Genomic DNA, 22873 nt, shown 5'->3' with positions numbered 1-22873 from the left:
GAACTTGGTGTTCATGAGTTATTTGTCATGTGACTTCAAATCCTTACAAGACTGAAGTGTTCACTCAGGCAGTGATGGTTAAATAGTTTTTGGACTAGTTTGACTTTAGACTGCAATTAAGTGCTCTTCTCCTTACCAAGCATGGTAATGGACAGTTTTTCTATAAAAGCATTCAGTTAGACTATCCAGTGAAAAAAGAAAAAAAAAGAAAGAAAAAGCAATAACAGACAATTGCATAACAATTTAGTTGAGTCATTATTCTATGAGCCTCAGTGAAGCAGTTTTAATTTGACTTATGTGTGTAATCTTCATTATGGAACATTATGTCCTATTCTCGACCATCACATTAAGCTTCCCTTTTCAAATACCCATCTCCTCCACGTCCAGCTTCTTGCTCACTTTGCTGGTGCTCATTCACTCTTACTTGTTTTCACTACATTACAAGTGCCTTGTATATTTCGTTTCTATTCTTATTCAAAATGAGATGTTAGCAATATGGAGTGCCAAACACTCATAATTTCTATTTCATTCACACTGGAGGCCAGAGGGTGCCCTTTTAAGAAATCCCTTTTATGGGATAACCCAACTGAGATATGTAAAAATTAATCAAAACCCACAGCCAATCAGAACAGTGTGTGGGCAGAGTCTTGCAACAAGTGTGCAGCACCAGAGAGTAATCTTGACGACAATTGCAAAAAAGGATAAGTAGGCTACACAATCAAATATTAAACCATTTACACATTATTCAAATACATAGGCTATGGAGTTAGGCTACTAAAAATAACACGTTTATTCACAGTTTGAAATGTTCTTGTTTCAATTTGTTTAATTTCAAGATCTGAGGTGTTATTACACACTTTTAATATTAAATAAAACACATAAACCGTAACTCAGATAATCATTGCCACACTTTGTTTGTTCCAGCGCAACGTTGCAGAAAAATGGAAACTTTTTCTAAAAAAGTTTCTAAAATAGAACTGTCGCCGTTGTGGCTGGTCTAGTCTCTATCAACTTGTCTGTCTAATATTAAACACTTCCTAACTGACAAAACACTATAGATGGCTGTTCATGCTTTTATTACTTCCCGTTTAGACTACTGCAACTCATTGTATTGCAGTTTTTCCACGTCACAAATTGCTCACCTTCAACTGGTTCAAAATGTTGCTGCAAGATTTATTCGTAAAAGTCGTAAATATAATCACATTACTCTTTAGATTCTAAGATATTCACTGGCTGCCTATTTAGTATAGATTGATTTTAAGAATATTTTATTTGTATATAAATGTCTGCACAACCATGCTCCTACTGTATCTACTTATCAGAATTGCTGCATTCCTATATCCCTTCCAAAAGCTTAAAGGCCCCCTGAAATCAAAACAAGTTTTGGATGGAAACGCAAATATATGGAAGCTTGTTTCCGCCACAGAATAAAACATTTTAAAAGATAATTGCGACTTTTTATCTCACAATTGCGAGTTTACATCTCGCAATTATGACTTTATTTCACGCAATTCTGACTTTATGTCTCGCAATTCTGAGAAATAGTCGCAATTAATTGTGTCTTATAAAGTCAGAATTGCGAGATATAAAGTCAGAATTGCGTGAAAAAGTCGCAATTGCGTCTTATAAAGTCAGAATTCTGACTTTTTTTCTCGCAATTCTGACTTTATAATACGCAATTGGGAGATATAAAGTCAGAATTGCATGATATAAAGTCGCAATTGCGTGTTATAAAGTCAGAATTGTGAGATTATATAAACTATTCTGGTAAAAAAAAATTTATTTCACAATTCTGAGAAAAGATGTCAGAATTGCGAGATATAAACTCGCAATTATGTGTTATAAAGTCAGAATTGTGTGATATAGTCGCAATTGTGACTTTATTTCACGCAATTGGGACTATTTCACGCAATTCTGACTTTATATCTCGCAATTCTGACTTTATAACACGCAATTGCAACTTTATTTAACGCAATTCTGAGAAATAAAGTCAGAAGTTTTTGGTAGTTCTCGCAATTGTGAGAAGTCGCAATTATATTTTAAAATGTTTTATTCTGTGGTGCAAACAAGCTTCCATACAAATATCTTTGTGAAGGAACACCAAAGTATTGCATGAGAATGCAAATATCTTTGTGAGGGAACGCAAAAGATTTGAAAAATATTTTTTCTCCCATCCCAAATTTTTCACCACCAGAAAAAAACAAGTGTGTAATAATTTAACACAAATTGCACATATGGCAAATAAACAATGTGTGCTTATAAAAATAAGTCTATTCACTATTTTAAAGGGATACTCCACTTTAAAATGAAAATTCTGTCACATACTCAACCTCATGTTGTTTCAAACCTGTATGAATTTCTTTCTTCTGCTGAACAAAAGGAAGATATTTAGAAGAATGTCAGTAACCAGGCAGTTTCTGGTCTCATTGACTTCCATAGTATACTTTTTTTTTCCTATTATGGAAGTCAGTGAGACCAGAAACTGCCTGGTTACTGACATTCTTCTAAATATCTTCCTTTCTGTTCAGCAGAAGAAAGAAATTAACACACAGAAATTACCCGTTAAACTGTACATACCTCTGATCAGCCATGAACTGTGGTTGAAAGCAGATGATGTACCATGCAGGTAGGCACGCCCTCATGTGATTATAAGTGGTCGATTGATAAGTTTTACTCTTATTGGCTAAAGAGTGCGACTGATCCATGTAGGAGGAAGCGCTGCCGAAGGCCTTCTTTCTCAGGGGAAGGGCAATTTATGGCATTCCCGATCAGATTTCTTGTGGGATTAACTTTCCAAAGAAAATACGGTAACCGTCTGGTGTACTTAGGACATGAGCGGGTGGTCTGACAATTGCCCGGCCGCTATCTACAACAGCGCATCTGTACTTGAACTTGAAGTGAACAAAACTTTCTGCTGTGGTGGTATTCACACAAATCACAGTTCCCTGCCCTAAACAACCTGGCAAGACACAGTTGGTACTCAACCAGAATAATTATGTGTATTTGCTGCATTTTAGCGCTAATGGGCGCTATAATAACAGACTTTGAAAAGTGTCAGTTTATTCTCTCTATTGCGTAATCTGCCACGGCTCATTGAGCACTAGTGGCAGATAAATTCAAGTGAAACATTGTAGTTAAACGAATTCATTCAGAATACTGAAATTACAGTACAAATTTAGAACTGAAACAAATGTAGGCTTCTATTATTGTATCAAATTTAAGCAAAGTGGGCTACATTTCCCAGTTTTTCTATAATTTAGAAAGGCTATTCACGTCAAGGTTATGATTCTTATACTTCGTGTTATTTTAATGTGTTAGTAGATATATTAACTGAAACATAACGGTGAAATAAATTCAACTAAATGATCGTAAAATTAAAATTGTCAGGACTTGCTAACCGATGTTAGTCGGCAGCATTTGTGTTTTAGCATTAATTAAGAATGAAATAAGCTTACAATAGGTTGTTATGATTAGCATAATATTTTTTAATAAATAATAAAAACATTTCAACAAAACATTGCAATAGAAAAATGTCACATCAATGAGGCTTTGCATGAGAGAAGGACATTAAACTAGAGACAAAATTATGAAGATGGTAGAGTTGAGAATCGAACTCAGACCGCTTGAAGCACCGTGAGGCACATGTTGAGCATTAACCATAGACCTATCGCCTGAACGCTGTTTTATGAGCATGGGCTTAAAAGGCTATTTGTCAAAAATAAAAATGTCATTGTCTGTCATTTTTATTAATAAGCGTTTAGACGATAACATTGTAGCCTACATGCTGTTGGCTGACAGCGTTTTTGTTTTACCGTTCTTGATGCTTAAATAGGTAACAGATTATTAAAGTCCAGCGTTTTGTTCGATTTATAAAGGCACATTACAACATAGGCTACATTCCAGTAAAGCCTCTGTTGTGCTGCACAGACAACAAAACCCGAAGGTGCTGTTGAAGGCAGATTGTCAGCCTATCGCACCAGAAAGTCACAATGGCCTGAAGATGATGAAGTCTTTAATCTGCTAAATTATTGTTTTGTGAATCATTCAGGAAATTTAGATGACTGAAACCCGGCCATAGCAACGAAAGAACATTTTCAAAACAGATCCATGCATTGAACAAATCAGAAAAAGACTGATTTTGTTTACTTGGCTACAAAAAATAACAGACTAACTAAATAATGTTACTGTCAATCAATGAAATCAAATCAATGAAAATGTAAAAGAACACGATTCAACCGATTTATCGGTTTTGCCAATATATCGGTATACACGATGACAACGCAGTCCTGAAGTGTCAACCAGTCCATCCTCTGTGAAGGCCTCCTTCCCTTCCCTTTACCTCAGTACAGATAAAATGTTGTCAGGATAATTCCGGTTCGTGTGGCTATGCAGACGCGACAAAGAAGGCCAGACAAGTAGTTTATTTAGGGTTGATTTGTAAAGAAGGACTACACGCCTGCACACATATATATTCAAACAAGCATACCTTTGGACTGAACACACTGTAAAAAATTATCGTAATTTTAACGGTAAAAGACTGTAAAAATGCTACAGTGAAAAACTGTTAATTGGTTAACAGAAAGTTTCCGTACTATATACGGTAAATAACTGTGATAGATCTAACGGTACATTTAATGTAATTTTACTGTAACATACCGTTAAATTTACAGTTTTTGAAAGTGAAAAAACAACTCATTGTATCATTTACAGTGAAAATGGACAGTAACTTTATCCTACAGCTGTTGTAAAGCCTAAACAATCTGTTACGGTAATTTCCTATTATCACTGTAAATCTGCTTTGAAACAATCCATATTGTTAAAAGCTCTATATAAATGAAGGTGACTTGACTTGACTTGACTTGACACTCTCTCACGCTCACCTTAGGTAACGTGTGACCAAAAACCCAACATAAATATTAATACTAAATATTAATATTAATATTTAAGACCATAAATCACTACACTAAAAAATTACAGTAACATACTGTACTCAGATTCTACAGTAGGGAATTGTTTAGATACAGTAATATTACTGTGAAAATAACAGAAATCACTTACATTGTACTCAGTATTGGTCAGTCATATCCAACATAAAGGATCCGCAAAAAAAAAAAAAAAAAACTGTGCCCACAAACACCATCAACAAAAGTGAATAAAAAGGCACAAATAACTTTTTAAATGAATGTTTCTGTTACGTTGTCAGTCTGTTTTGATTTCTGTCTTTGTTTGTGTTCTGTCTATTAGTTCAGTGTAGTCTTCTTCCACCCCTGCCTGTTTGTTTCTATAGTTACTTATTGATTAGTTAGTTCAGTTCAGGTGTGTCTTGTTAAATTGCCTCTTTAGTTCTGTCTATACTGTTGGAAACTTTTCCTTCATCAAAACAGAGACCAGGGGCCTCATTTATAAAACTTTGCGTAGGATTTGCGTCAGAAGTGGCATACGGATGAAACATAGGAAGTGCGTACGCACAGAAATATTTGGATTTATAAAACCGTGCGCACGCACATCCTATGCAGTTTTCCCTTAATAAATCACAATCAATTCTGAATGTAGCGCAGCTTTTGCGGCTTCATGTCACGCCCATAGTTGCCCATAAATAGTCCGTGAAACACCCACAAGTTAATATTCATCGATGGCGAAATCATGGCAAACACAGAGAGGAAAACCAAGAAACGTAACTTCACTAGAAATTATCGTTGGCGAGGTGGAAAAGAGGAGTAAAATGTTGTTTGGAGGGCACAGTGTGGGCATTACTAATGCCAAAAAGGCACTTGAGTGGCAAAAGGTTGCAGACGCCGTTAATTCTGCAGCCTCACAACCTCGGACCATTGCCGAAATAAAAAAGAAATGTTTGGATGTTGATGTAAAAAAAACGTCTAGCGCTCCATCGCCAGAGTGTGTCTGCCAAGGGTGGGGGAAAGAGGACACCGGAGCTGACCCCTCTTGATGAGAGACTGGCAGCAATTATTGGGGAATCCCTATTAATTGGAGTGGTGACTGAGGCGGAGGGGGACACTGACACGCCAGATGCACGGATGACATAACATGCCAATATTATTGCAGAACATATTTCATAAACATAAATATGTGTTAATTTGCATTTCTGTTGTAATCTTCACTTCATTTTGTTTGTTTTACACTGCAGATTGATCAAACGGGTGTCCGTGTAGGCTGTTAATTGTAAGACTTGCTTTGTTAAGTCTTCATGTTATTTATGAGAGGCAGTATTGCCATTTCTTTTACACAACGGTCTACAGTTTCACACACTTTCACGTGTTTCTACCATCTGCCGACGGTGTCACCATTTCTCATTTCACCCGTTTTTGTGCGTACGCCTGGGTCAGAGTTTGCGTGAAGGACCGCACATTTTCCCATCAAGGTTGCTTTTTATAAATACCAATTATTGCGTAGAGAGCGTACGCAACATTTATAAATGAGGCCCCAGGAGACTTGGTTCTTTCTTCAGCAGGATTCTTTATTGAGAACACGAGCTGTCGTAGCTGCAGTCATCAAGTCTTAACTAGCGTAACTTTACATGGTATCTTATAGGCGTTCAGTGGGCAGTCCTTAAAGGTGCTGACAGTCCTTAAAAGTCTTGACCTTACACACTGCCTTAGAGATGATCACTAAATCTAATCATCATCTAAAGACAATAGAGGCAATTACCCCCAACTGGAGATAATGGTGCCCCCCAAATTGTACAAACAACATATGGTCACAAGAACTAAGACTATGTAAACATTCACACATAGTTCAACTCTCAGTAGGAAGATCAAAGACTAACAAAACCCCTTCAGTACCTAGTGTTCTGTCTTGTTCCTTGTCAGTTATTTTACGTTGCATGTGTAGGTTGTTCTGGTTTTGTTCTTAGTTTATTTTTAGTTTGAGACTGTTTATTAAATATTACTGCTGCACTTAGATCCTGCTTCTGCCTCTGCTTCAACTGAAATTGAAACAGTTTCAATGTGCGTATAATCAAATTACTTTATTTGAATGTTTCCTTGATATACAGTAACACAAGTTGTCAGAAAAGAAATGCGTAGTGACATTGCGTGATTATGTAAGGAACTGAATCCGTTTTTTTTTAACCAGTTAATTTAAATAACCTGTCCAAAGCCCCTTTCACACAGAGATTACGGAAAATACACGGATAAAATGACCCGGGATTTGACCCGGGTTCATTTGATTTTGGTTCATTCACACTGCCAGTGATTTTCCGGAATCAGAGAGCGCGTTCACACACAACCCGTGTATGTCCCGGAAAGACACGTGACATTGATGTGACTTGTAATGTCTCAGCAGCGTCTTCAGTTTGCTTATGAGCTGCGATTTCTCTCTCGAGAAACCACGCTTGTGCATTTATTTCTCTGATTCGATCATAAAATTGCGCATTTCGTACCGCTTCACAGCTGGCGAACGATCCCGGCTTCAGCGTCATCACTACGACACGGCATTATTACGGCTTTTGTTCACACAGCGCGCGTTCCGGGACTGAACACGGCAATGTTACTAGGTCCCCAACCCGGCATCGATCCCGGCATTAAACCCGGGTCGTGTTTGCGTTCACACAGAAGGCGTTCCGGCAATTTGCCGGCAATTTCCCGGGTTCAATGCGCTGTGTGAAAGGGGCTCAAAAGAACTGGTTTGCGGAAATGAAGCGGACTTCACTACCAGAAACCGCAAAACTGAGCCACACCTGTGCCTTGTCTTCACTGTAAAAAAAACAAAAAACAAGCCCAAACCGTCATTTACTGTCAGCTATGGCTGCTAAACAAAACCGTGACATTAAAGTAAAATATCCTAATTTAAATAAAGAGCAAACCTTTAATATAAATTTTCATTAAACTTTCTACAGAAATACTTTTATTTTACAAGACATTTCATGAACAATTACAGCTGTAATTACAGCTGTAAGATGAAACAATGTTGCTATATGGGATAGATCAAAAGGATAAACAATGCAGATTTATTTTTTTACAGCCATTTTTTTTATCATATTTACCAGGGGTGCCATTAATAACTGTCTATAGACATAAATGCATTCAGTTATTTCTACATTCAGTGTATGTATTGGTCTCATGAATAATAACAAACACATACTGTATGCCTACAAGTTGTAGGCATACAGTATGTGTGCAAACAAGTAAAACAAAACATACACATTTTCAGGAATAATTTTAATAGTAAAGATATCAAAATAAGATCAATCTAGCAGTATGCAGAAGTATAACAGAAATCGAATAATCATATGTAATAATTAAACAATGCTTAATCTTCACTATATGCATTAAATATACATTATAATCCTTAATAAAGATACTAAATGTATCCAGTCTAGAGGAGTGAGTTTTTTTTTTTTTTTTTTTTTTTGGGTTTCAAACGTGAAGCACTGAATCCCTATTGTAATTGTAAGGATTTTATTATTAATTATTTTGCCATAAAACTGACATAAGGCCTAGAGATGTGAAACCTGGCCAGATGGTAAGTCTCAATTTGGGGACACATTGCTTCATACCATTGGGATCCTTGGCTCAACAAAATGTATATATACGATTTCATTTCCACTATAAAATTTTGAACTTTTGAAAAATATTTCAAAAATACTTTAATGCAAATGTATTTGGAGGTTATGTTTTGCTATCAGCACTCAGCAAATATATTTTTGATCAGCTTTCTTAAGTTCAAAATCAATATCATTGGTTGGTGCTTACTGCTTATTGTTTTGCACGAAGTAAAAAGCGTAGCGTTTGGATAGTTGTAGCATTTGGAGAGGGTGTATACCTGATGAATTATTCTAATAAAAATAAGTACATATCGCCAAGATAGATAGTCAATCATTCATTTTCCATATCAACGAGTAAAGCTGGTAGTGTTTCTGATCCAAAGAGATCCTGAAGATGGAACTGCTAATAATAATCCGACAATTACTTATTTACAAATTAAGCAATGCTGTCAGCCCTACATTTCGGGTCGACATAGACACTAACAGCAGAGATGGTATAAAGGTCGTAAACCACTTGAACCTGGTTGATTACTGCTTGCAGCTATATTTTTCTTTTGTTGTTTGATTCACATTAACAGCAGTATAATTATTAGACTGCATTAAATTTAAGACCTAATACACGGATTCAATATACTGATACACACAATTTCTGTTTATCTTCACTTAAGTCCCAGCCATATCTTAAAGTATAGATAAGTTCACCGATATTGGTCTTTTGGAATAATCTTTTGATAAAACAGAGCATTTCAATAAAATCTGTAGACTTCACTCTAATGTATTCTGTGAGTTGAGGTTTAGATTTAAGAGATTCACTGAAGAGAGGAAAAGAAGCTTTCACTTATTCAATTACATGAATGATCCAGCATCCCTGCAACCCTACAGAGAATAAACGGTTTGGAGAATGAATGGAAGAAATTATATGCATTTATCCAAACTCTCAATAGCTTCCTGTTTTGAATATTTTCTCCATTCATCTTGAATCTCACCCTGTCCTTGGAAAGTTTTAGCATGGTATTTTTCAAGATAATTTTGGAATCTGCACACAAACCACTTCCAGTAGGGCAGCTCAGAGAGATCAGGGGTGATGCTCCAGTCTGCATAAACTCCTCCTGCTCTTCTGTAATCTCTCCAGAGGATTTTATCATCTGATCCAATGGGATAAAAATATAGATTGCTGTTTGCTACTGCTGATGTGCAGATATGAGCAGACAAGTTTGTTGTATTTTCATAATGTATCCCGTTTAGTCCAATGTTTCGGTGGAAAGGAACACTGTGATCTCCATGATGGTTTTCTATGGTGTTGGTGCAGGAGGTTCCACAGAATGGACACTGAACCCAACAGCACTGACAGAAGTGATCAATCAGAAGCTCATCTGGTCTGTCCTTACAGTCCAGATTAAATGGGAATGTTTTTGGGTTGAATCTACTGCTGATGTCAGACATTAAAGCAGGAAAGTCTTTTTCTATTGCATGTTCTAGGAGTTTGAAATCATCAACCTCATCATGTTTAACTCCACTGAGGTCTTTTTCAGAGAAGATCAGCTCATCTGAGAGCTGCTGTGTGAAACTCTTCAACCACAAACCAACATCTCCTCTGTTCTCTTGGACATGTTCAGTAGATTCATGTGCTGCTTTTATGATCTTCTGCTGAAGGAGTTCAATGTTCTCCTCCATCCTGGGTAAAACACTGACACTGAACTTTTCACTGATGTACTGACTGACTTCATCTCTGATGAAACTCTTGAAGTGATCTCTGGGATTATCAATGTAGTTCATGTATTTGTCAAAATCCTCTTTCTCTGCCAGTGTCTTCAGGATGTGTTTCTCCAGATTTGATCTGTTTCCATTTAGTGATTCACAGTTTGATCTCATTTCATCTGCTAATTCTCTGGCAGTCTTATTGTAGACACTCTGCTCAATGGGCTCTTTAAGTTTCTGACAGATGATCTCACCAAAAATGGTAGCTGATGTTGTTCCATGGCAGTATTTCTGGAAAATACTATAGTACTCTTCTCTCTTCTTCTCAACATAAATTGCAGGATCATTGGCTTCCCTGTACAGTCTTTGTTGGTCAGTGACCATCTTGTTTGCTCTCTCACAGGTGAAATAAACCAAATCCATGAAGAATTCATTCTTGAACTTATAATTCACTGGTCCTTCCTGATGTTCTGTTACTCTCTTCTTGATGTAATCTGTGAGTTGTTGGATGCAGCTGTTACTGTATCCCAACTTTGAAATGTTAAATGACTGAATCTTTGTGCCTGTTTGCTGAGCAACATCTGTGACAAATGATCTTATTTGGGTTTCATCCTCTGGAGACAAAGTTTGAGCAGCAAATGAGTGCTTTACAGCCTCTTTAAACTCCTTTTTCAAAATAATATATTCAGAGTAGGTTGGCACAGCCAAAATGTTGTTGTACTCGCTGCCCTTTTTCCAGTGATCTAAAGGGAGACTTTTGTAGATGTCATTAAGGAGATGTTTCACATCTCTTAATACATCAATGTCTTTGATTGCCGGAGTGTCTGTGATGATCTTCTTTACATACTGTTTCCAAAACAAATCAAACTCTTTCTTCAGTGTTTCTTCATCATTTGTATTGTCTTTTAGATTTAAGGCAAGTTGTTTGCTCTTTTCAAAGAGAGTGTTTTCATGATTTGTCTTCTGAGCATCAATCTTTTTCTTCAGGTCTCTCTGTTGAAGAATATCATTTAATTTCCTATTTGTTTCTCTTACAATGTTTTCCTGAACCTCTTTGATTTTGATTTTAAATGAGGTTTTCCACTGAATCAGTATATTGGCAACTGTGTCTTTCTTAAAGTATTCTGACATTGATCTTTCAACTTTTTCACTTGTCTCCTTCAGTTCTGTTTGAAGATCAGTTTCCTCAATCTTAGAAACTGCTCCATTTTCTATTTTGTTGTGTAGTTTGTTCTCAGTTTCCATCATGGCACTGCGAAGGTTCCAGGTCCACTTGCTGTATTCGGTCTCCAGTTTCCTGTAGACTGAAATCTCCAGAGAATTTCTGAAGCTGAACACAAATCGTTCCTTCAGTAAAGCCTCCCAGAGATCTTTAATACGATATTTTAAGTCCGTCAGCATCATTCCACATGATTTTGAGGCTTGAGACATAATAGATTTCTTTAGTTCTTGAATATTCTCACAGTAGTTTGGGTTTGGTGGTGCCATGGGTGGGCTGCCCTCCCAGAGCTGAGCAAAATACTTTACATCATTCTGAACATCAAATCTAATAACATCCCTGAAATGTTCTTCATCACTGACTTCATCTTTAGCAGCAAGTTTTGTCATCTCATCCAGTGTCTCCTGCAGTCGTCTCCTTCCCTCCATTGTTTTCTCTCCAGCTGTGACGTCTGAGACATTCTGATGCACAAACACACAGCTGGGATTCAGTTTGACCTTCTTCATCCTCAGGTAGGCCTGAACAACAATCTGAAGAATGTCCTGTATTTCAACAGGGTTTTCTCCAAAGATGTTGATCAAGGTCATATTTGCAAGACCAACAACAAATGTGGCCAATTCATTGTCATGATGTCTTGTTGATCTTCCAGCCAGTTCTAGAGCCCGAAGACCCTCACTGTCAACAACCAGAATATAGTCAAAGTTCATCTGTGTTTTCATCTCGTCTGAGACTTTGACTAGCTGCATGAAAGCTCCTCTGGTGCACCTGCCAGCACTGACGGCAAACTGGAGTCCAAACATGGCATTCAGCATGGTGGATTTCCCAGAGCTCTGAATCCCTAAAACTGACAGCACAAAGACTCTCTGGTCTCCCAGTTTCTGGATGAGTTTATCTAGAACAGCAGAGATCCAGATCACAGGAACATGAGCAGCATCTCCATCCATCAGCTCCAGTGGAAATCCAGAGATCATCATCTCTGCTGCGAGACTCGGGAGAGAAGAGAAGTCAATCTGCAGATCTTTCTTGTTCTTCTTCACAGATGAACATGATTCATAGATCTGACCGATCTCTCTCATGATGTGCTCCAAACCAAAGGTTGCAGCTTGAAGATCTTTATATATTCCCTCAAGTTCTGATTGTTCATCTTTGAGTTGAGATTTTTCATTGCTCTCTTTAAGTTTTTCAACTGCTGACCACTTTTCAACATATTTATGATGTATATCAGAAAGGTCATTTGAGGTAAATTCATCCAGGAGGATTTCAAGCCATTTAAGGAAAAACAATTTTTCATGTTTAGCATTTGAGTTCATTTCCTTAATGAAGATCTTCATAAACTCACTGATGTCAGATTTATGCTGCTGCTGACGAAAGTTTTCCATCTCTGAGTGTTGTCCACTCTTGTCTTTTTCTGTCTCATCTCCTCGAGGTCGATGTAGTTCTTTGTTCTTCTGACTCCACTGATGCCACAGTTTCCCCTGATGAGGCAGAAATGATTCTTTGATTTCTGTAAGATCTTTCTTCTCCAGTAAACTCATCATCTGCTGTGCTGCTTCTCGTCCTCTCCTGCAGTCTTCATCATCTTCCTCATCTACTCTGATGTCTGAGTGTTTGGACAAATCTTCAAGTCTGAAAGTAGAAGCTGATTCTGAGAGACAATCATTTATAGTTCTTCTGAGTTCTTCAGATACATCTGACTGATTTCTGTCTTTCAAACCAATCTTGAATTTCCCTTTCATTGGCTCGGTTACAGTAGAACCATCCTCAGTAAAAAGACAAATGAGTGGCTTTCTGTTCCTGTACAGGTTTTGGATTATTGCTGCACTATTATCATTCCTGTTCAGTTGGGTTAGGAGAACAACATTGACTGAGGCCATTTCAGTGAGGATCTGCAGCTGTTTCTCATGATCTCCTGCATCACCGTGTAAATTACAGAACGCAATACAGTCAGTGAATTTATCCGTGTTTCTCCCAGAGGGGCAGAACCAGGCGATCTCCACCACTCCATCCATCAGGACTCTGGTTCTGCTGCTGCCTGGGCAGTTCCTATGGAAGAACGTGTTGTGTTTCTCATTGATCAGACTGTTCATCAGCTGAGACTTGGATGAAGACACAGAGCCAAACCTGAAGAAAGACACCATTGGAGTTTGTGCCTTGTAGATCGGATGGGTTTGACTGATGATCTCATTGTTGGTGTTTCTCATCTTCCAGCTCTTGTTGATTTGTCTGAATGTCCAGAGAGGAAACTCAATCTGTTGTGTGTCTGGATCAGGAACAAGCAGAGGCAGAGCGTACTGACACTGGGACAGTTTAGTGACCATCAGCTGCTTCAGGAAACTATCAGCACAATGAAACATGGCCATCTGAACATCCATCAGGTGGATTTGCTCAGATTGACTCGCTCCTTCGTTAGACAAAAACATTGCTTTAAAAAAATCACCCGTATCTTTATATGAGTCATTGTCTCTTTGCTGTGATTGACATTGTTCATTGTTTTTCTCAACTTTAATGTATCTCGCTCTGTAGTTCATCATCAGTAGTTTTTGTATAAAAGTCTGAGTCAGCTCCTCTTCAGCACAAGACTCATGGGACTGTAATGAATGTTCAGTTATCTGAAGAACATATGCAGCTCTCAGTTTATGATCATTCCTGCCTTCAAGATGAAGTCTGTCAAAGAGCTTTATTTCTTCTTTTGTTTCTTTTCCTTTGTCTTGTTCAGATCTTTTTTTCCCTAATGAATCCAGTCCCTGTAATAGAAACAGCATAATTAATTGGCAATTTGCAATGAAGGGCAGCGTTCACTGATGAATAAGTGCAACTAATGATTTTGATAATCATTTAATCAAATTAATTATTTAGATTGTTAAAATAAAAAGCTGCATATTTTGTAAAGTTAGTATGATGTTCCTGAAATATTCTTTCAAGTTATTTTTTTTATTAACAACTCAACATAATAGGAATGTTGAATTGTAACATTCAAAGCACACAAAAATATCCAGTTTCCTTAATGTTAATGAATCGTCATTTGAAGGTTAGTATGGTGTTCCTGAAACTTTCAAACGCCTGCTGTTAACAAGCATTGAAAGAAAGAGAAACAATCTTGACAGAGAGCTGGTTTGGTTTCTGAGATGCAAAGATGGCAACGGATTTTATTTGAAGAGCGGCTATTTGATTTGCAATTGTGCTTATTCTATTAATTCGGATATCATATCATACAAGGTTTAAATAATTTAAATATACACAGTGTAAAACAGTAACATACTGTTTTCCATTAAAACAGCAATATACTGAAGGACAGAGAAACAAGAAGAGAAAAAGCAAAAACGCAAGAAATTCAACCAGTTTGACATTATTGATTTCATACATGTACAAATGTTTTTGTTGAGAATAAACAGAGGTTAAAAATGTTAAGGATGTTAAAAATGCAAGCTAGGTGCAAGAATAATAGTACAAAACTCCCAGCATGCATTGTGGCAAGGCTAGCTTTAGCAAATCTACCTCTAGTTTGTTAACATACTAATTTGTTAACATGTTAACAACAGTATATTATAAAGTAGCACTTGCTGTATGAGAGCAGCATTATAAAGGATTTCTTTGCTCTCAAATCAAGCTGCATGCACCACTTGTCACCATTATGGTAACTATCCTAAAACCAATATTAATAGAAATTCTTCTAAATTAGCATAACAAACCATTAATCACTACTAAATCTCCCACTTAACATTAATCTTGCACACACAAAAAAACAACAACAACATTATATTGCATATCATTTTAGCTTTTACTCACCATTTCGAGTGCCATCGGCAAAGCATGCTGGGGAATAGACATCCCAGACGTTTCAGTTAAACTTAAATTCGTCTAAATTAAAAGAAATAATTTCATAAAACTCAAAACAATGAAACAGTTTAGTTTACTTAAAATATATCAGTTCTGTGAACTTGAAAGAAAAAGAAAGTGCTAAATACTCATACAAGTTAATTTGACTGAACTAATTGGTTTAATTTAAGTTTGTCCTACTCAAACCAATTAATTATTTTGAGCATTAGGGTTTACAAAGTTTTTCTTCAGACGGCACATACCTTGTGTGTTTCTCTCCTCACATGTGTAGAGGTTGTGATTGTATCTATTAAAAAAAGGGGGCAAAATAATACTATTTGGTGCTCTGTGGTTATTCTTGTGCTTGTATCAAAACTCACATTGGTACTACCAAAGTTATATTGAAGTGATTAGATAAAAAAGATGTAGCAAACACACACACCCATAAACAACAACAAAAACAGGTACAAAAAATAAAATAATTCTTTCCACTTTCATTTTCCCTCTTTAACTCTGTTAAACATCTCTCCGGTGTAACACAGTTTATTTTCATTAAACAGATGCAGTGTCATCTGTACGCGGAAAGCACAAAGGACAAACTTTTCCATTTTCTGTATATTGTTGTCATGTAAACGTAATCTAAAATTGTCATGAACCCATAAATATATAGAATAAAAGGCATAGTTACTATTCTGTCCATTCTTCTTTCGAATTTTCGGTCTACATCATTTGTCTTGTAACAGAATAATTCATTGCGTCAAGACATTTATGATCAGACTTACCACTGTATCAGTGTTAGGGGCCTTGGATCATTTTTGGAGGATTTTAGCCCCCGTAATTTTCCACCCAGCACCCCTAAAAATTTGTGATGAACTCCTTAATATATTATGTACACTAATTCGTGATCGCCTCAGTCACCTTTAAAACTAAAAAAAAAACCTCAAAAACCTTTGTCTGGTTGTCATACTCTCATTAAGTTACAATTAAAGTTTGTGAGCTAACGTACAAACCTAAATAGCTAACTGTTCTCACGTCATGTAGGCTACTGTGTAGGTCAAAAACACCCGATGGCTCAAAAACAGTCATCTGCGTTGTGACAAACGTAACATGAGGCTTCTCCCGCTTGCACTGTGATCTGTAAACCCTCACTACCAAATGAATTGTGTTACGTACCATATTTATTTTAAAATCGTTTATATATCCCTCTATAGCATATTTAAGTCCCACTTGAATGCTCCTCAACGAGAGGTTAGGGCTGCTCGATTATGGAAAAAATCATAATCACGATTATTTTGGTCAGTATTAAATCACGATTATGTAACATGATTATTTCACATGACTTTGGGAACGTGTTGCATTTATAAAAAATACACCTTTCAACAATTCGAAATTTGAACATTTATTGTACTTTTTTAATTATTAAAATAAATAATATAACAAATAATACTTCAATAAGTATTTTAATAATTCCTACAGGTCTACCACTTATATTGCGGGAAATTCCCCTGTAGCATGTAGATTGTATGAGTAGCCTAAATTAATCCACACAGATTATAAAATCAAATCAGTCATTTTAAAACTTTCTCCAAGATGTAATTTCAAAATCTGCGGTTCAGCGGTGCTGCGTCTTCTCTCTCTCTCTGTCTCTCAAAATGGGTTGGACAAGGCAAGCGTCGAAACTACACTCTCGTGTTTAGGAGTCGGGACATGACGGAATTGTCATTTACACAATCGGGCCAGCATTGCATCGTAACTAAAGTTGATAATTTTCACTTCTTTTTAAGTTTTATCTGTTTAAAGGGTAAATAAACACTAAAACAACTTTTTTTAGTTAATGATTTGTAAGACTGGGGCTTTATTAGTGCTGTTCATTGATTCGAGTAAATTGTTTGACATCTGGGTATAAAGCGTTTTAATTCTACAATATATGGTGTAAAAACATCTGAGTGCTGCCCTCTTCAGGTTGACCGGTGACTACTGCAGTTGAATTTTCCTATTGGCAGTTGTGGTACCCTGTGACGTAAGCAGGTACCAGCTTACCACACCCTTGGCAGCCCCAGTATGAAAGCATATCGTTCCGTCAAAACCACTGGCTGTAACGAGTCAGGAGTTGGAATTGCGAGGATTGAAAACGATCAGGATAGCGTATATTAGCATCTAGTTAGCATAGCATTTATATAGTTATATAGATTATTTCGTGTAGCCTAGGTAGTTAATTCACAGTAGTGTAGTATTGTTAGATGCATGGCTAGTTTGTAGCATAGTGTTGCATCAGTTAGGATAGCTTCAAGTTAGCATAGATTTTTAGCATTAGCTTCATCTGTAGTTAGTACAGTGGTTAGGATGGGACCTAGGTGTAGTGTTGCTAGTTGCAACAGCACTGCTCGTGCTGAAAAGCGACGCAATGCCAAACGCTGCCCATCACTGCATCACTTGATGTGCGTGAGCATATTTTAGTCACAATTTATATTCCTTCCTAATTAGGCTAAAGTTAATCCTCTAGGGTCGACAAACGCACCATCACGTTTTGCTGGATTTTTTCACATAGCAGCAAAATAGACTTAAAATAGGCCTACTCTGTCATTTATGGTCATACAGAATTAAGAAATATGACTATTTTTTTATGTGTCCACTTACAATTCGAAACAAAACATTGTGTTTTTGTAAAATAGAGAAAATAAACAGGGTTCTGCCTCTGCGACTCCGTGAACTTTTTTTCTGGAGCACGTCTCTAAACTTAAACTAAACTCAGCGAATACTAGTCACACAGGGATAAGCAATATATCTTTATAAACATTTAAGTCTCTGCTATTAAATGATCTAATTCAAAACGAAAACAAATATTCTTATTTATGTAATCTGTATATAAAAGATAGAAATGTCAGTCGTTCTCGTGGCAACTCATCTGCACCTACGGAGTGTGCGCTATTGAAACGGGTCTCAGGTGCCCGAAATTTCTGAGAAATACATAAAAAGTATACTGAAGGTATACATTCTTATTTTAATTTAAAAGAAGTAGCCTATTCAGATATCATGCTTGAATAAACTTCTTTATTATAAGGGTAGGCCTACTTTTTTAATTAATCTCTAATTGTTAAAAAATAAATCAAATATTTTAAGACTCACCTCCTTCTGTGACCTGTTGCTCCATGGATTTCTCTGAACCTTCTGAATCTTCAAATTCATCACAAGTCAGAAAGTGTTTCATTTTTGCGAAATTCTCTAATTTCTGTCTAAGATCAGCAGAGGAGCTGTTTTTTGTAAGTTTGTAATGTCTGTTAAAACATTTTTTAATAATTTCCTTTATAACACCATTGACTTTGGCCGGCTCAACTCTGTCTGATGCTTGTGTCGTGAGCACCATGGTGTGTTCATAAACCTTGTTAGAGAAAGACTTGAGCACCTTCTCTACATGCTCTAGATCTTCTGTTGAACACTGATCATGTTGAAGGACCAGAACGATCACGTGAGGTCCTGGATTAGACAGATACAGACACTTTCTTACTGTCTCTATGATCTGATGGTCTGAGAGATGTGGCTGGAGAAGGTGAGGAGCATTGATGACTGTCTTGTAGTTTTTTCTTTCTGTCTGCACTTGATCTGGAGGAGCTTCATTGTCAAACATTGCTTTTCCTAATATTATGTTTCCCACTCTGCAGTTTTCTGACAAGTTCTTCCCCAGCAGCACAATCCTGATATCACTCACTGAAACACACACTGTGTGAAGAAGCAGTACAATCAAGTCAATAAACTGTTCAAAGTTTTATTTAAATACTTACATGATGGAGGCCTTTCTAAGCTCTGATTTCTTCCCCCAAAAGTCTTAACAACAGCTGCGAAACAAAAGGCATTGCAACAAAGTTTTTAACAGTCTGCTATATACTGGTAGACACAATCAACTGATATAAATGTAACAACTAGAATTTTTGATTGCCATCTCTATCTCATAGAGCTGCACTATAAATTGAAAAATGTATCTGGATAAATTGATAATCACTTTTTTTCTAAATAGAGATCAGGATTCTCTCATGATTCTGAAAAGACAACTAAACAAAATAACATTTAATTTGCTAGAGGTTCTGACACAATGTTAACTTTGCAGTCTATTTAAAAAATATGTAATTATTTTTAATAAACTCTTTCCCCACATTGACGGAAAGTTCCGTCATTTGTGAGAAAACGCTTCACCGCCATATGTAAAATATCAGTTCATCAAACCAATACATGGTGATTATATCTTTATCATCTTCAGGTAGCCAGCATCATCTGATCACGTTTTCTCTTGCTGTTCTTGCCAAAACAAACACAGTTATAGCTGGAATTCTCAGTACCCTATATCTGACATTCTTTCAGCCAGAGAGTAGTACGTATTTAACCTGTTGAACATACTTCTTTCTGAAGAGCCTTTTAAGCTTTAATTTCCAAGTAGACATACATCAGTAGATGACTGCTGATGTTAAAGCAGCCAGCCCTACAGTATTAATAATCACATCTGGACTCAAAGTGCCCCTATCATGTTATTTTCCTTTTTTTATCTCCTACAATAGATTTACGTGCATTCAGTGTCACTTTAAATGTCTTATTATATACATTTACAGAATCAACTGTTTTCTCACAGTGTCTGAAATATTTTGAATAAAGGATTCGGTTGATTTATTGTGAGTGCTGGAAACCAAACTCATATTAGCATATCTAAATATTAGCTCCGGATCTTCCTTAGTGCCTTTTTTTCTGTAAATCAATTACTGTACAGTGTGAGTCCCTCATCCTTACAGTGTTTAAGGGGCAAATAGACGTTGTTCTTGATATATAGGCTGGCATTATGCAAATTTGTTACAAACCTAAATAGAATCAAGCAGGAGATTGGAATTACTGATAACTCATTTCAGGCAGTTCAGAATCGCTTCTGTCTTCTGCACTGAGATATTGAAGTTTACATAACGTCACATAACGTGAAAATTAAAATGACTTAGGCAATTATTTTAGGAAGGTGACAAGAACTGTATTTCCATATAACTAAACCTTCATGACACAAACCCGGCTACAGTAGAACCAAAAAAAGAAGTTTTAATTAAAGTTTCATTGTGCACTTACATCGGCCTTCCCTGTTGGCCATTTTGCAGTGATGTTGTCAGAGTGTTTTTTCAGTGTTCACATCCCACATCTGAGTTTCCTCGTTTGCTCTGTTTCACTGTTCATTGCCCTGTGGGCAACTACATTCATTCAGGGTTGAAAAATTGGTTGGTTCTACAAAAATAAATAAATAAAAATGTGGAAAATTACAGCAATAGTTGCTTTTGTACTTTGTAACAGTGTCACTCTAATTGTATAATGTATACATGTTTGTTTTAAGCTCTGTTGTGTGAAGAGAGGTGACACTGTCTGTTGAAATATCATACATGTCAACATTTGTCATTTCAACGTACACCATGAGATCTCTTGTACGACTGAACCAGAAGAACAGGCTTTATGCCTTCAGGTGTTTAGTCCTGTTCTTACAATCATCTGAAATTATAAATATATTCAAGTAGTTGTATTCAGAGTACTCATAACTATTTTTTAACCTCTTAATCTGCGCCCCTATTTTTGGGAATTGTCTGAAAACGACATACCCAAATACAAATGTCTGCAGCTCTTAAACCCTATGGTATATATTCATAACTTTGGTCTTTTTTTGAAACCAGACACTTGAAATGTTGTTACCCAAGAGTCATAATAACTCAAAGTAGAATAGGAAAAGAGTAAAATATTGTAAAATATACATGAATGAAACAAACGATTTCTTTGTTGTCAAAGGCCTGAAAATACCATAAATATAAAACGGAATGTCTGACCATGTTTTGATTCAAATTTGAGAATAATACTCCCAAAAATGTAGTCTCTGTAAACTTTTATTTCAAGATATGTCTGTGCATTTTTTTAAAAAAGGCCATTTGGAGACTCCAAATAGACACCCGGTAACCAAAAGACATAAGTGTCAACACTACATATATGTATATCAAATCAGAACTGCTCTATGTTACAAATAATTAAGTAAAAAGTGGGATGCATTTTGAAGAGTGGCCCTTACACTGAAATATGCTGGTGTTTCTTGGATTTGTCCGAACTGATCAGAACCAAAGAAGATGAAAGACAAGTAGTGCCATTTATTTTGCTTGTTTACATGGCCAGTCCTTCAGCATTTAATTTAACCCTTTCATCTCTCTTGTTTTGATTGCAAAAACAAGTTCAGAACATGAATCTTGAGTGTTTAGTTAGCTTTCAATGATGCATAGTTTATGATAGTTGATTGAATATTTTTTTTATAAAACAAAGGTAATTAAAAGTACAGACATGCCCCACCGGCCCGCCCGTCCACAGGCCGTTGCACATTTAAAAAAAAAAAAAAATATCTTCTTTAACTAAAATGAAATTACAACTTTTGGCCTTTACAGTGTAGGATACCATTCTCTAAAAAAAGTTCTAAGAATGTTAGACTATTGTTAGAACATACACTAAAAAAGCCAAAAACAACATAATGATGCAAGCTGATAATCATTAATTTATACCTGAATACATTTTGTGTTTGTTAAAGAATGTTAATTGTTGCAAGGGCTACACTCAAAGACAATGCTTTCGATGCAAATATGTGTTAATCGCCAAATGAAGCAATATTCTTAATAGACTGTACAGTTTTTACCAAATGTTTATATTTTACAACACTAAGTCAATGCAGACACAGGTTTGTTTTTAAGGAAAAAAAAGAAAACTGATTAAAGAGAAAGCCACTACCATTGAAAAAAAAAGGAATTGCATTTATAAACTAAACACTTATATTTTACAATCTGATATATATTTACATAATATATTAACACAATAAAACAAAATCAAGAAAAAGAGTTATAAAGAAAGTGATACCTGTGTGTTGAGGTGACATGTAATCTCTTTATGAACAAGGAAATAGATTCTCTGAAAGTACAGGTGGGTGGAGTGAATGAACAAAACAAGTGGAAGGTCCTAGACAGAAAAAAAAAAAAAAAACCTCTTTCCAATCAGGCTAGAAACGCCCCCCAGAGTCAAATAAATAAACAGCACTGTAAAAGATTGTCCTAACCCAAGGCTGCCCAATCCTGCTCCTGGAGTCCAGCACAGTTTAGCTCCAACTCAGCGCCAAAAAACACATTTGCCTGGAAGTTTATATTCAGCAAAAAAAATTATAATACCAAAAAATAAAAACCGTGTTAAATTAACAGTTTTGCTGTGTCTCAATTCACCTATACTTCTACTACGCCCTAAAAGCATGTATGCTCTTTTTTTTGAAGAAAAAGTACATTATTGAGGTTGTAGCAGACGAGTAGACAAGAGGCTTGTTTGAGATGCGCCTTGCCTCGTCTGAAATGTATGCGAGAGTAGGCGGCTGCAGTGAGAGGAGGAGTGAAAAAAGTATAATAATATATTATAAAAAATAAATAAATTGTATATCAGTCGGGCGAGTAACCAAAAAAAAAATTACTAGCCAATGGCGATTCTATTGCCAAGGTGTGCGTAGAGGGCTGGCTGTGCAAATGGGTAGGTGCTTACAGGAAGACTGCCTATGGGTCACAACTCAAGGGTGGTAGCCATGTTGGGGGGATGTGGAGGTCCATAATAAAGACATT

At 36.4% G+C, this 22873-nt stretch overlaps 1 protein-coding gene across 2 annotated transcripts; it reads right to left on the bottom strand.

Moving 5' to 3' along the window:
* Positions 1-8376: 8376 nt before the first annotated feature.
* Positions 8377-22186, bottom strand: LOC311276709 (interferon-induced very large GTPase 1-like). Of its 2 annotated transcripts, none has more exons than XM_084386563.1 (7): positions 22134-22186; positions 20331-20483; positions 19016-19069; positions 18363-18941; positions 15500-15543; positions 15207-15278; positions 8377-14164 (listed from the first exon to the last, which is right to left on the bottom strand). In XM_084386563.1, the coding sequence occupies exons 2-7, from the start codon at positions 20350-20352 to the stop codon at positions 9419-9421; spliced, it is 5517 nt and encodes a 1838-aa protein (XP_084242689.1). In that variant the 5' UTR covers positions 20353-20483; positions 22134-22186; the 3' UTR covers positions 8377-9418. The 2 variants fall into 2 exon arrangements, with proteins under 2 accessions (XP_084242689.1, XP_084242690.1); XM_084386564.1 differs by having other exon boundaries at positions 20331-20439; positions 22134-22169.
* Between the last annotated feature and the right edge of the window lie 687 nt (positions 22187-22873).

This window comes from Rutilus rutilus (assembly GCF_951802725.1).
Source record: "Rutilus rutilus genome assembly, chromosome: 1".
NCBI lineage: Eukaryota > Metazoa > Chordata > Actinopteri > Cypriniformes > Leuciscidae > Rutilus > Rutilus rutilus.
The sequence above is the reverse complement of the archived record's forward strand: the minus strand, read 5'-3'. Positions and strand labels throughout refer to the sequence as shown.